At 39.4% G+C, this 15576-nt stretch overlaps 1 protein-coding gene across 4 annotated transcripts in view; it reads right to left on the bottom strand.

Annotated features, from left to right (window-relative positions):
* prkd1 (protein kinase D1) overlaps positions 1 to 3800 on the bottom strand; it is a 247947-nt gene extending 244147 nt beyond the window's left edge. For all 4 annotated transcript variants that reach the window (XM_012851006.3, XM_036150357.1, XM_036150359.1 and 1 more), the window contains exon 1: positions 3382 to 3800. In XM_012851006.3, coding sequence (XP_012706460.1) covers positions 3382 to 3597 — 216 coding nt within the window. In that variant the 5' untranslated portion in view covers positions 3598 to 3800. The remainder of the gene's footprint in view (positions 1 to 3381) is intronic.
* Positions 3801 to 15576: the final 11776 nt, after the last annotated feature.

The following is a 15576-nucleotide window of genomic DNA, read 5'->3' as shown; positions in this document are numbered from 1 at the left end:
GATTAGCACCATGACTATTTCTTGGGGGGCGGTTTCTTTATTACTGCTTAAGGTCTTGGTAATCAACCCTCTTTTCAGGTGCCTTTCAAATTCTGCCCTTTTTATTTTTCTAAATTCTTTTCATAAATCAACATTAAGGTAAACAAGTTTCCATGTTTGTTAATCCATTGGAAAATTGTTCATGTTTGCATCTCAGTTCATCAGAGAAATACATTTGATACAAACACTGCTAGAGATCCCATTTATTGATCTTACCTTACAAAATACAACCTGCTTAACTTGTAGAATCAAGAAATAGTTAAATAGATATGGCATCAAAACTGGAACAACTTGCTTCAAGGAATCAAAAAATTACTTCTGCTCCTGTGTTTTCCCTACCATTCTACAATTTTTCCAACAACCACCCCTCCCTCCCCCACCCCAAAAGAAGGTTCATGACAGGCTCCCTCATACTTGGCGGACATGAGCAGAAAGGTATGTGCCAAGAAATTGCAGTCACTCTTGTAAGAGCCTTATATGTTGGAAACCACAGACATCATATACGTAGACGCGTCATAGGGCACAGGTTCGCACGTCAACGTCACCGCCATATTGTATGTGGCAGAAAAAAGTTGAGTTCTGTTATTGTGAACATGGATCAGAGAAGATGCCTCATTCCTGTGCTGCAATAAATACACACACACACACGCATATATATATATATATATATATATATATATATATGTATGTGAGTGTGTGTGTGTGTGTGTGTGTGTGTGTGTGTGTGTGTGTGTGTGTTATGAATATAAGGATCAATTTGTTAAATCTAAACATTGTGGTCTTCATTATTTCATAAAACCGTGTCACATGTGAACCTTTAGGAACAGACTTTTTGGGTGAGTATTAAAGAGGTAAAATTAATAATATGAGAAAAAAAAGTCCTAAAGTAAAAATAAACTAACAAACACAGAAGTGATAATGTTATGATAAAAACATCATATTATGAGAATTAAGGGGGAACATTTCCAGAATAATCACAGTTTGCAGAATTATTTCACTCCTGGAGTAATAGGGCCAGGTTAGATTATTTTAATTATTTTTATTCTTTAGGAGAATAAATTCAGGAGAATGTAGCTAAAGGGATACGAAAATAAACTTGTAATATTACAAAAAAGAAATACTACGAATACAAAGTATATTCAGAGATTAAAGTCCCTCTGATACTGTTTAAGTGACTGAGTAACTGCAGATTTGCCACATTTAAGATGGCGGACGCTCTGATGCATCGCAGCATAGGCAGAACCCGCCCAATGACGCGTCTACTCTTATATTATGTCTATGTTGGAAACAACCGTGTTTTCTACTTCTCCATGTAGTGGGGTGTAGTACGCTTGGTGTAGAATCACAACGGTGCCCTCTAGAGTCTAGAATTGTGCTACCTTCGAGGAAAAGCCGCACAGAGCATAAATGCTGTAGATCATTTTTGCACGGAATGTATTTGCGTCAAGCATAACTTAGCCTCTAGCCAGTTTAGCGATACCTCTGTTGCCTAGCAACTGATTGTGTGAAGTAGCAGTGAAGCCAAACAAACAGATCCCAAAGTTTAATCCCACTATCTCCTCTGTAAATAACTGTAGTCCTAAATGGTTTTTTTATTTTCCATTTTACATATTCAGTATGGCTCACAGTCATTTCTTTAAAATGTTGCTTTATCATCTTTCCTTTTATTTTCATTTATTAATCAGCCAAATGTTTAATTTTTTGGTTGATACCGAAATACACCAATAAAGAGTTCTCATAACTTAGAATTATTAGTTTATATACTAATTATCGGTGCACCCACTTGGAGGTGCAATGTTGCGTCACTAGTAGCTAAAAAGGGTGAAACTTGTCAGCCATTAGCGTTTTCCCTATCTGTCTTCTATTTTAAGATGGGCTGTCGGTGGAGGAAAAATATAACAGGGTTTCCCGCAGCGCTGTCTTGGCGAGGCGGCCAACTCACTCTACCGCCTCGCCAACATTCCACAAAAAAAAAAAAAAAAACTCGATATGCTTGCATGTTTATTTGATGTTAACACGCGTTTTTTTGTAGCTGACCACACATGGATACGCACCCCCCCCCCGCCCCCCCCCCCCCCCGCTCCGGCAGTCGGTCCGCGCAAAACTTGACCCTCCAACTCACCGCCTCACCTAAGCAAATTCCTGCGGGAAACACTGTATAAGCAAGCAAAGGCGACCATAGATCATTCTATTTGACGTTTTCTGTTAAAATGGAGGACTATCCACACTCATTGCCCAGCGACAGGGAAGAGAAAGCAACCTTAGCAAGCATAGCGGAATAGCGAGCTTCGACCATCCGGTCAGCTGGAAGCCGACGAGGCGAGCCGGCTGCGGTCCGAGCATTTTCAAAATCAGGTGAAATGTCAACCGAGCAGATATTTTGAGTTAAAATAGCTGACTTACTTTAATGTCACAGGAAGCGTAATATATCCATATTTCATCACAGCTTTTCACTTCTCTCCACCATTGCTGTTTCCAGTTAAAAACAATTATCTTCAACTCACAATGAATCATATGAAGGATACACTGGACCCATCCTTCAAATCGGGGAAAAGGACACATTCATCAGCCACATTTGAAGGAGACTTCGAAGGATTCGTCAACTGGGACGGCCTACTTCGTTGTGCTGTGATGTAATCGACATACAAAATACAACCTTCGAAGGATGCAGCCCTTAAATTGGGACACGCTCAGAGCGATAGGTTATGCACTTATAGTTTCTATATAATGGCTATCTGTGTTTTATACAGCTGGAATTATTCACAAACAACCAAATGTGTCTTTCTTATGTGACAGTTAATATGCAGAGCCCTATTTCAGCCAGCTTTTGTCAGCATGCTCTTAACACTATTTGCTTTCTGCTTTTGATTTCTTTAGCTGTTTATTTTATTATGGCAAATTTGTCTCTCACATTTAGCTGCCTCTAAATACCCTTTAATTTTGGTGGTCCAAAATGTTCCAACTGCACTGTTATCAGTATCAGATTAGAATTATTTGTATGATTACTGGGACATATGAAATGACAACTTTTCTTCTTCTACATCTTCAAGACTGAGACGTTTTAAAAGAATGATTCCATCTGCAACTGCATTGCTGTGGTTATGACTTTTTTTTATCTTGCATTTACTAGATTTCGAAACATCGGCAAATACCGATAAAGATGATAGGAACGAGGATGGTGAAAAAAAAAGTAAATACAAAGTGGATCAGAATTTTCATTATATATGAATATGAAAAACGTTTCCATGTTACACTGATGTAACCTACCTTCTATGAATTGTGATAATTAAAAGCTGCATGCGTGCGTGTAAACTTCTAAGCATCTGCGAAACTGCTGGTTACCTTCTGGTTGATAATGGAGCAGGCCACCTCCCGGACCTGACTGAGGTTGAGCTCCGCGGCATCTAGCAGCACCGGCTCCCGGCTCATGCCTATCTGGATCTGGAAGGAGATTACACCGCCTCCCCCTTCCCCATCTCCTCCGTCGGTATTGGGGCTGCTCGTCCATCCCAAAAACGGCAGCGGGCTGGGAGCCCGTATCAACGGGGGAGCGCTCATGGACGCGTTCTCCTCTGAGGTTTCCAACTTTGCCAAGAAACGATTAGAATTCACCACAGCGAAAGACAATCGCCTAGCGTTTGACAGGACGAATAAAAGGAAGGTACCGAGGGAGCAATAAGAGAGGAGATTTAAAGCGTAGAATACACGGAACACCCGAAAGCGCCGGGAAAGCGTAAAAAGAGTTCAAGATTCACACACACTCACCAAAAGATAAAAATAAATATATATATATATATATATATTAATCAACTACAAGAAAACGTAATAGTCTCAAAAGGCACAGGCACGGCACGTTCACAAAGAGGACGGATGTGAACGGAGAGGAGTAAGAATGACTACATGACTGGACCAGAGACCTGCCTAGAAACCCGTGAGGCGGGTGACAGTCATATAGACGTCAACACTGGATGGAGAAGAGGAGGAGGGCGAAGGAAACAAGGGAAGGAAGAATCATTTGTGCAGATGGATAGTGATATTAGTTCAGAAGTGTTTAGACACATATGGAAGTAATTTTTTAAATAAATGTTATTGATGTGGAAAGTTTTTTTTTTTTTAAACAAAGAAAACTTAAAAATACGGGGGGAAAAAGAAACAACAAGCCCATAAGCTGATCAGTCCCCAAGCACATTCATGAAAAACAAGCATTAGCTCTTTGGTTTTAAAATGAAAGCACATTAATGTATATAAACACCCTAAGCCTAAACCCAGGCAATTAAAACTACAAACCAAACCCTAATCCAAACCTAACTGACTCCTTACCTAACCCCTAGCCCAAATTTTAAGTCATGATCAAAAGTATTTCCTCACTTTTCATCAAAGTCCTCACTTGACAAGTAAAAAGCGCAAAAAAAATTCTGCTCAACTGCAAGTACACATACACGAACACCTCCTTTCTTTTTCTGTGGTGCGTTTGAAATCGCCACTGTCCACTTCTGAAGCCAGGTGGACAGTCTGGGATTTGTTCACTTAGCCAAGTCTGGGTGAAATAGTGGGGTCCACACTAGTCAAAGGCTTTGATGAAATTAATTGAATGTTAATGAATATCCTCCAGGTTTATAGAACAAGATCCAAAATGAAGGGCAGAGAGTAGAGCTGTACACTATGTATCGAGTCTGGCCTGGGAACCTTGGGATCCCCCAGAATGAGCTGGAGACCAGATCTAGGATAAAGATGGACACAAAGGATGGTTAGTTATCTGATTTATTATTATCAGTATTTTCAATTATCGACAATTGTTATGGGTCTAAGGAAGCAACTTAAATCTGCCACGCCGACGACCAGTGTTAAGTGCTGTCCTGTATAATAATTTGCTTTGCACAGTGAATTTCTCCACTGTGAGATCAATAAAGCTTATCTTATCTTATCTTATCTTCAAATGACTTGTCAGAGACACACTCATGTGGACTTCCAATTTGCTGGCTAGCCCGAATGACAGTCACACAACTGTTATGGATTATCAGATAAGCAATGCTGTTGCTACGAAAGATAGTTACCAGGGAAACGAGCCCAAGGACGTTTGGCATGCATAAACACACGGACAGTTATCTTACCTGATGCCAAGCTCTCAGTCTAATGGTGACATGTACCCCGTTTACACTACCCTTTTTTAACCGTGCAGAGGCCGGTCCCAGCTGGGTAACTGAGATAGCTTTCAAGTGTAAATGGATCGCAAACTGAACTGAACCGTGCCAGACACAACCGGACAGCCCTAAATCTAGACCAGTTTGAGGTACGGGCTTTGGCCGGTTTTTCAATTGCACGGTTCTCAGATAACAAAGAGCGCATGAGCAGACCGCATCATCTCCTTTCAGTTAGCTGACTAGTTTTGCGGTTTCAGACATTCATAAAAATACTAGCTTCCTTACCATGCCACACGGTTTCCAGTGATGATTCTGCTTAGCAGTGTGATGAACCTCAATATCTGTTGTTGTTTCCTGCGTCTGTAAGCCCTGATTAGACGTTTGTTTGTCTTATCCACTTCCCAAAAGCCTTCTCCGTCAAGTAAATTCACCAAAGGTTGCCTTCTTCGCCTGACTCTCTGCAAAGAACGAAATATCACAATTATAACCAAACATAACTTCCTGAATGTTACGAGCGCCACCATTTTGATTTGCTTGAGTCTCTCCTTCAATCCTAGAGAGCAGTAGTCCCATAGATCGTCACTAGGAGGTGAGGAACCATGCTAGCGTGATGTGTAAATTGTCGTCAGAACCAAGCTCAGCATGGTTAACTGATCCAAGCTCGGTCCGAGCTCGGCATGGATCAGTTTAACAGGGGTAGTGTAAATGGGGCTATAAATCCCGGAAGACAACACGGGATAACCAATCAATCCTGAGCAGGCTTTGCTCACCCATATAAATTGAAGTGGCCTAGAGTTGGACACTCTCTGGTATCCGGAAATCTACCCGTCTTGCATTATTATGTATGAGAATCCCATACTGAACTGTAAACATCCCTCTGGCTTTTAGAATAAATATGTTAAAATATAGTATCTCTTTCAAGAGTATTTTTATTACTACAGAAGTCTACAATAGAAACACCACATATTTCAGGCAAAGAACCTGGGAGAACCGCAACTGGATGCTGTCAATTCTTAACAAAATGGTGATTCCTCCTACCTGAGTGGTTGTTTTTATTTATTTGTTTTTATTTTAGGTGAGGCACAACAGATAGATGGCATCTCAGCCAGCAGTTGCAAAGAAAATAAAGTGATATTTCCTTTTTAAATCTCTAGAGGCTATAATGTCTCGTCCTATGTGAGCAGATATTTTTGTAACTTTGAGAGCAGAGGTAATTTCAGAATTATTAATAGTTGAGAAGAATAGCACTCAGTTGTATAAGGTTTGAACCCGGGAGGGCACAGCTGACCCTCTGAAATGGTAGGTTGTGACTGATTTAAAATGTCGGTTGTTATATTCAGAGAAGCGTTTCTCCTTTTAATATAGCATAAAAGCTACCAGTTCATTACTAGAGGCATGCCAATGTCGGTTTATGTTTTAAAGCCCATCGAGTGCCTTAAGCGGTTGTAAAAGGTCAAGTTTTATGGTTTCGATGGCTCCAAAATCTCTCTTAAAGAGACTTAAAACTGGCTAAACTCCATTACATGTGAAAGTAAAAATAAAAACAATAAAAAACAAGCAAAGAGAGAAGAAACTGGCCAGTAAAGGGTGTAAAACAGAAACAAAAACATAAATAGGGTAAATTAATGATTATGTGATGTAGAGGAACTAAAAGAGCGCAGCGTTGTGGGTGAACGTGTTTTAGTGAACACTTACTCAATTCCTCAGTGGGTAAACTTGAATTCACTGTGGAAATTGATGTAAATTTGTTTAAAAGGGAGACGGGTCCAAGTGTCTGCAAGATAAAGAAATGGATCCTTACGGAGACGAAGCGTAAAACTGCATGAGTTGAATAATGACCAAGAATCGAGATCGAAATATTCGCCTCCCACCCCTTCTTGAAGTAGGCTTAAGATATTAAAAAATCCACCATGGACAACACCTTCCACCCCCTGCACCAGACTGTAGAGGAGCTGAGCAGCTCTTTTAGTGCCAGACTAAAACACCCTGTCTGTAAAAAGGAGCGCTACCGTAGGTCATTCATCCCTGCTGCAACCAGATTATACAATGCTGCACTGTAACTGTGACCATAACCGTTATTAGTAATATGCAATAACTAATGTACAATAATATGCAACTCATGTAAATTTAATCTCTGGACTATACATATAACTGTATAACAGTTACAATTACTGTAACAAGTGTTTTGCAGTAACTACGTGCAATAATGTGCTGTGTTTATTATTATTATTATTATTATTATTATTATTATTATGGTGTTATATTATTATGTTATAAAGGTCACTCATTCCTGCTGCTACCTGATCATAGCTTTATAAGTGTAACTATTAGAGTAACGACTGCAACCATGCACCATAGCTGCAACAATAACTGTAATAACTATGTGCAATAAGCTATTTAAACAAGGTGCTATAATCCGTGCATTAAGCCTGTGCAATAATCCTGTATAAACTGTTTAAACTGTGCAATAAGCCTGTGCAATAGTCCTGTATAAACTGTATAATAACATATGTGCAATAACATATTTATACATAGGAGTGTACAGAATTGTATATTGTATATAGCTGTATAACTGTATCTAACTGATTCTACTTACCTACTTTGACACCTTCTTCTGACTTTTGACTATTGAGCCGATGGGACAAGTGAATTTCTCCACTGTGAGATCAATAAAGCTTATCTTATCTTATCTTACCTTATTTGGTCAGACGAGGGCAAGATAAGAAGTGCAACAAGTAAAAAGACGAAATAAATAAAAGTCCAAGGAGTCAAAAGCAAACAGAGCAAAGTTGGGAGGAAGAATGGAATGCAGTTGTTGAGTTTCAAAGAGGAGGGGGACATTTCCATCCACTTAAATTAACCAAAGCAATCGAGAAGGAAATTGGCAGGATCAAGCTAGCAAGACTCATGAACAGTAGGAACTTATGATTCATGCAATTGCCAAATCACAGCAAGGACACATGACAAAATTGACAACATTACCTGGGGAAAGGATAAAAGCATATTTTCCATGATCATTCGCAAGATTAAGAGGAGTCATTTCAGGAGTGTCCTTGGATATGACAATGGAAGATGTCAAACAAGAAATAAAAGTAAGGATTGTGTCAGAGGAAAAAAGATTAAAGAGCAAAAGAGAAGAAATTGTTAAAAATTCAATCATGTTACAGTTTGAAAATGAGATGCCAGAATCAGTTTAACTCGGTTTTGTGAAGTTCAAAGTAACTAGTCCAACTACATGCTTCATATGTCAACGAATGGGTCACATTGCAAAAGGATGTAAGGATGAAGCTAGATGTGCAAGATGTGGAGGTCCTCATGAGTATGGGAAGTGTGATAAAGATGCTAAAATAAAATGTAACTGGAGGGGAACACTGCAGCAGATAGAGGATGCATAGTGCAGAGGGAGGCACATGAAGCTCAGAAAATCAAGATAACAGAACAACTTTCATATGCTGAAGCACTAAGGAGAGTGATAAAGGAAGGTTCAAGAGAAATGAGAATTGGAAAAACAAAAACAATCTCAAGTCAGGAAGTTAAGTATAATCAGAACAGACGAAGTTAAATCCTTAGTTTTTCAGCCGCTGGACATATTGCTTGTACTCATCAGTGTAAAGTGGATGAAAATACAATGACTGTAAAAAGGAATATTTTATTGCATTTATTTGTCATATTGTGAATGTAACGGTACAAATGAAAAAGAAAAGTGATAAGTAGTTACAGCAGCAGGAAAGTTTCTAAATATGAAGGAAATACAAGCATATATATATATATATATATATATATATATATATATATATATATATATATATATATATATATAGTGCAACTCATCAAGAGCCAATCCTTGGACTACTGGATCTTCACCCCCTGCCACACTTTACAAAAAAAATCAGTTGAACTTTCCCCTGGTCTGTGACTGTCGCTGCTTATTAGTCTCTGCCAACCATGACACCTACATAGTGATACATTCAATAAAAATTCAGGAGAGAAATATGATGTGGTGATTTTAATGCAAACAACAGTCTTTGGGGAAGCAGTCAAGAAATCATGGATGAAATGCCATTAGGGGTACAAGAACTAATATAAACAAAGTTTTGTTATCATGTATTGATCTCACTTTAGTTGCAAGTTGTATAGCAAAATCTTGTGAATGGAGAGTAAGGGGAGATTCATTATTAGAGAGTGATCATTTACCAATAAGTATTTGTCATGATTTGGCTTGGGTGAACCCAGACACAGCACGCACACACAGAGCTGGTTTTGAGAGTTGCAAACAGTGGATGATGGATGACAAGAACCAGAGTCAGTTACCAGATGGAGTTTTAGGGTGCAGGAGCTGGCTGACAAGAACGGAGCAGAGATGATTGTCAGAAGTCGGAGGAGCTGGGCTGCTTCAGAACCAGGACTGTAGACCAGAGAACACGAAGACGGAGACGAAGGAGCAGAATCCAGCGCAGCAAACAGGTACTTAACTGAACAGACGGGGAGCACGACGTGAAGGACAAGGACTGGAACTGACAGGCGAGGTGTTGGATGACTGAATACGAGCCAGCGACCTAGAGCAAACTGAAGGGAACTTATGTAGGGAGGCTGCCAGGTGGAGAGAGTTCTGACTGATTAGGGCCTAACAGGTGTGACTGATTGCTAATGCCATTATGTTAGCTCTAGAATGGTTGGTTGATGATAATGTTGGAGAAGGAAGTAAATATATAATTGCATCAGATAGTCAAGCTGCATTATTAAGTATAAAATCTGGCAAATCTTGTAGATTAGATTTATTATTAGGCATATATCAATTATTAGTTCAGCTACATAATAAGAAATGTTTTGTTTGTTTTGTTTGGTGTCCCGCTCATGTAGGTATAGAAGGAAATGAAGAAGTGGATATATTAGCTAAACAGGCCCTGAAATTTGATGTTATTAACTTAAGTATTCCGTTAAGCAAAGGTGAAGGTAAATCTATCATTCAAAATAAAATCAGTAAGGTTTGACAGGAGCAATGGGATAGTCATGACACTGGTAGAGATTTATGTAAAATTCAAAAGAATGTGGGGGGTAATAGTTGTATGAATGGAAGGAGGAAGGAAGAGGTAGTCATATCTTGACTTAGAATTGGACACACTGGACTTAATAGATGTCGTTTCAGAATAGGGAAACATGAAACAGGCACTTGTAATTACTGTAATCACATGGAAACAGTGGAACATGTGTTATTTGAATGTAATAAGTATTCAGAGGAACGTCAGCGCTTAAAGTTGGTACTAAATGGAGAGAAAATAGGATTTTCGATGATAAATCTTTTAGGAAATAAATCAAATTTTGTTAGAATTCAATTAATTAGATTTTTTAAAAACACTGTGTTATTTAATAGTATTTAGAGTGCGTATGTGTGTGTATGGATGTTAATTTGAGCATTCTAGCATACCATTGAGGTATGTATTAATATTTCCCTCTGGGATCATTGAAGACCACACTCCAATATGGTAGGTGGCGGTAAATGCACCTTGAGTTGGTTGCCATCCGCCAATAAATAACAAAAGAAGAATAAGAAGACGACTGATTGCTAAGGGAGTGGAGGGGGAGCTGAGTGACAGGAGGAGGAACTGAAAAATAACAGAGAAAAAGCCGGACCAAAACTAAACCATGACATTATTATTAAGAACAATGTATCTAGAGAAGGAGAGTTTAAAGTTGCAAGATAGTGTTTTAATAAAGTAAATTGGGAACATTTAAAAAGAAATTGTGAGAATATGAGTCAGAATGTAATAATGGAACACATTAGAAATGCTGCAGAACTAAGTATTTACCACTAAGTACTGTAAAAATTACAGCAAAAGAAAAGACGAAAGTAGTACCGTGGTGGAATAATAAATGCAGCAAAGCAGTTAAAGATCGCAATAAAGCACTTGAAACCATACAGAAAAATATGACTGTGTCAGGATCCCATGAGCTGTGGACTTAATTAGTTGATTTGCCCCACCTGTTGTTGTTTAGTTCCCAGCCGGTATTAAAGTTCCCTCTGTTTGTTTCCCCATTGTCGGGTCATTCTGTGTTTCTGTGTTGCATCCTCTGTCGCCTCTGCGTTGAAGTTGGACCTAGGTGGCAACTTCCGCCTCGTTGCCACCTAGGTCCTCACCCCCACCAAGCCATGACAGACTGGAGAAAATATAATAAAATACAAAAAGAAAAGGGCATTAACTCGAAAAGTTATTAAAGAGGCAAAAAAGAAAACTTGGAGAGATTATTGTTCTGCCATATGTTGTGCAATTACACACTGTTTTAAAGTTATTCAGTGTTTAAATACCTCTGTCTGTTAGGTATTGTCCGGTGAATATCAGCTCTAGAGCTGATATCAGGACAATAGTTGAAAGGGATGATTCGAGCACTGGCGATCTTTTAACAGCAAAGTTCATCTTAAAGAACATGGAATGGAGTTAAATTAGCTTAACTAACTCAGAACAACATTTGGTATGTGTTTCAACCCATTCACAATGCAAATCCCGAGCCAAACAAAACATTATTTGATAACATAATTTAAAGAATGATTTTCTCTGTAAGAATCTGTAAACTTTAGGAACGCTTGATTTTACTAATGCAATTATACCTCCTGGAGGCTAGGGATCGCTGTAGCGATTGGTCGCTAAAATTGGTTATTTCTAAAGTTCACTTTTTTCTAAAGTTCGGTTCACTTTGGCCATCCAAGGGAGAGCAGTACTCTAAGGGAACGTTGGTTATTTCAGCAGCGTGCATGCGGCTCAGTAGCTAGCCGAAACGTGGTCAGGGTAGGCCGGTCTGGGGACCTGTAGCGGCGACTCCAGATCGGCTTTTTGCTCTCAGCATTCATAGTGTATGGTCATTGTTCAATAAAATCAGTCGGAAAAGGAATCTAGTTAAAATTCCAGTTTTAGTAAGAAATCAAGAAATAATAGTCTCTGGTCAAAACAGGCTGATGTTTTGGGTGAAGCATTCACAGCAGTTCATAGAGGAGAACTTCTTACTAATATACATAATATTCAGAAGAAACACAAGATCTAAGTATTTAGTCATTTAGGAGAGAAGTAGTTTTAGTTCAGCAATAGATGACGATATGACAATGGAAGAACTTAAAAAAGCAGTTAAAGGGACATGGTATTCAGCACAGACATATATACGTAGACGCCTCATTGGGTGCAGGTTTGCACGTCGACGTCACCGCCATAATGTATGTGGCAGAAAGCAGTGAACGTCTATCTTCTCTGTGTATATGGTTTAAGTATTCACATAGAAAGATATAGATGGAGCTTACATATACTAGTAAAAAAAAATATATAGAGATTAAATGATCGAGATTGGCAGCCAGATTGGCTTTTGATCAATGTGCATATATAGATTTTGAAGAATTCTAAATAAATAGGTATGTTTATATAAGTATATGTCCAGATTATAGATGTATGTATACTAGAGCATGTATGTAGCGGTCCTCTGTGGGCATCGTAGCGAATGAAAACATAATCAGCCGTCTGAAGCCCAGTGGGAATGTGCGACTGAGGGAGGCCGTGACGGGAAGTAGGGACAGGTGCGAAAAGCCTCGCATTGTCCAATAGAGTTGACTGCTGGAGAGTAGCAGACCAAGGAACCGTGGTGTTAGGGACAAAATCCCCTGGGACCCGCAGCGGCTGTCCATAAACAAGTTCGGCGGATGAGGACTGTAAGTCCTCCTTTGGTGCGGTCCTGATGCCCAGCATCACCCACGGGAGTTTGTCGACCCAGTTGCTGTCCTGGAGGCTGGCACGCAGGGCAGCCTTCATTGACCTATGAAAACGTTCACAGAGTCCGTTAGCCTGTGGGTGATACACAGTCGTGCGGTGGAGTTCCACCCCGAGGCTCTGTGTGACAGCATTCCACAGCTCAGACGTGAACTGCACGCCTCGGTCAGAGGATATATCCGAAGGGGTGCCGAAACGAGCAACCCAGGATCCGATAAAGGCCCATGTCATCTCAACAGTTGCCGCCGACGTCAGTGGCACAGCCTCAGGCCAGCGGATGGTCCTGTCAACCATGGTCAACAGGTATGTGAAACCGTGAGAAGATGGCAGAGGGCCGACCAGATCTACATTCACATGGTCAAAACGTCTCTCTGAGACAATTTCTCACGTTGAGCACACGAAATGCGTGTGTTGTTTATTTTGATACGAAAAACACTGAGCCTCTAAAATAGCGCTGCCCAGCAACAACACAAACATGGGGCTACACGTCATCACACCTTCCTAACATTTAAAGGGACTAACTACAGACAGAACAAAGTGCTGTGTTTAATTTAAATGGTATGTAGAACCACACTTAATAACGAAGGTGAATTATGCCGGTCGCATATATATATATATATATATATATATATATATATATATATATATATATATATATATATATATATATATATGAGAGACAGAGAAAGAGAGACAGAGAAAGACAGAGAGAGAAATATACATGGGCATGTGTTATGAATATAAAATCAATTGGTTAAATCCAAACATTGTGGTCTTCATTATTTCATAACACTGTGTGAACCTTTTAAGATCAGGTATAGACACAGATTAGCAACAGACTTTTTGGGGGAGTATTAAAAAGATAAAATTACTAATATGAGAAAAAAGTAAAAGGAGAATTTTTTTATTTTTTTATTTATTTAATCAGGACAGTGCACATTAATGAACAATCATATACTCTTGTACAGATTGTAAATTAGCCAGATTATAGCATATATGCTAATTTACATCTGTCGTCCTGAGGCAACATCTGTCGTCCTGAGGCAATAAATAAGAATAAAGTAAAAGAAAAGACAAAAGTGGCAATATTATGAGAAAAACGTCATATTATGACAATTAAAGGGGAACATTTCCAAAATAGTCACAGTTTGCAGAACTATCTTAGCCCTGGAGTAATAGGGCCAGGTTAGATTCTTGTAATTATTTTTATTCCTTACGAGAATAAAGTCAGGAGAATGAAGCCAAAGGAATATGAATATAAACTCGTAATATTACAAAAATAAAAAATATTACGAATATTAAGTATATTCTGAGATTAAACTCCCTCTGATACTGTTTAAGTGACTGAGTCTAACTGCAGATTTGCCACATTCAACATGGCGGGCGGTCTGACGCATCCGCAACATAGGCAGAACCCGCCCAACGAGGCGTCTACGTATATAATGTGTACGGTATTCAGCTCCACGGGAGGATAATGTGCTACGCTATGTTCAGACAACTTTTTACAATTTACTTTTAACAATTTAGTGTTAAAATTATTTAATAAAATTTGGACAGAAGGACTTATTCCTAGAAGTTGGAAAAAAAGATAAGATAAGATAGGCTTTATTTATCTCACATTGGAGAAATTCACGTCACATCGGCTCAGTAATCAGAAGAACGTGCCAAAAGTAGGACAAGGTTCATCAGGTATATACAGTGTGTCCTTGTTTATACAGTGGATCAAAAAGAAGTAGATAAGAAAATAAGAATAAAAATACAAAATAGAAATAAGGCAGAGGATGTCTTATGTACATTCACGGTGACTTATTGTGTGTTGACATATATTCAGGTGTAATAGCAGCAGAAGTCACTTCTTTCAGGATTATTGCACAGTATATTAAATAGAATTGCACATTAGTTATTGCACGTTGGTTATTACAGTTACAGTTACAGTTGTGGTTACAGTTATAATTACAGTTATGGTTACAGTTATAGTGCAGCATTGTATAATCTGATGGCAGCAGGAATGAATGACCTGCGGTAGCACTCCTTTTTACAGACAGGATGTCTAAGTCTGTCACTAAAGGAGCTGCTCAGCTCATCTACATTCTGGTGCGGGGGTGGAAGGTGTTGTCCATGATGGATGTGAGCTTGGACAACACCCTCCTCTCCGCTACTTCCTTCACAGAGTCCAGAGTGCAGCCCAGTACAGAAATGGCCTTCCTCACTATCTTATTTAGCCTCTTTCTTTCCCACTCTGCGCTGCCAGTGGCCCAGCAGACGACAGCGTAGAGGAGGGCTGAGGCCATGCCATGTTGTAAAAGGTAGGAGAAAAGGCTGCTCTGAGAAAGACGATTAAAACTAGCGTTAAAACAAGGTAAAAACAGTAGAACACAAAGAAAGTTTGCTCTTAAACTGATGTAGAACACCCATGGAAAATATGGTTAAGAAAGGAAAGAATACAGAAATGACAGGCGCAAAAGAAGAGAGTACCGGAGCGGGGAAAGCACAGAGCCAAGAAGCGGAACATTCCAACCCCCTGAATGAGGACCGTGATACGGCCATACTTCTCGAGCTACGGGGTGCTGTGAAAAGAACATGCGGAAGTGGTGTCAGACAACAAGAAAGCACTGGCTAGACTTGAAACGAGCATTGGGGAGCTTATGGTC

This window comes from Fundulus heteroclitus, chromosome 19 (genome assembly GCF_011125445.2).
Source record: "Fundulus heteroclitus isolate FHET01 chromosome 19, MU-UCD_Fhet_4.1, whole genome shotgun sequence".
Classification (NCBI taxonomy): Eukaryota; Metazoa; Chordata; class Actinopteri; order Cyprinodontiformes; family Fundulidae; genus Fundulus; species Fundulus heteroclitus.
Note: the sequence above shows the minus strand (reverse complement) of the source record. Positions and strands in the feature narration are given on the sequence as shown.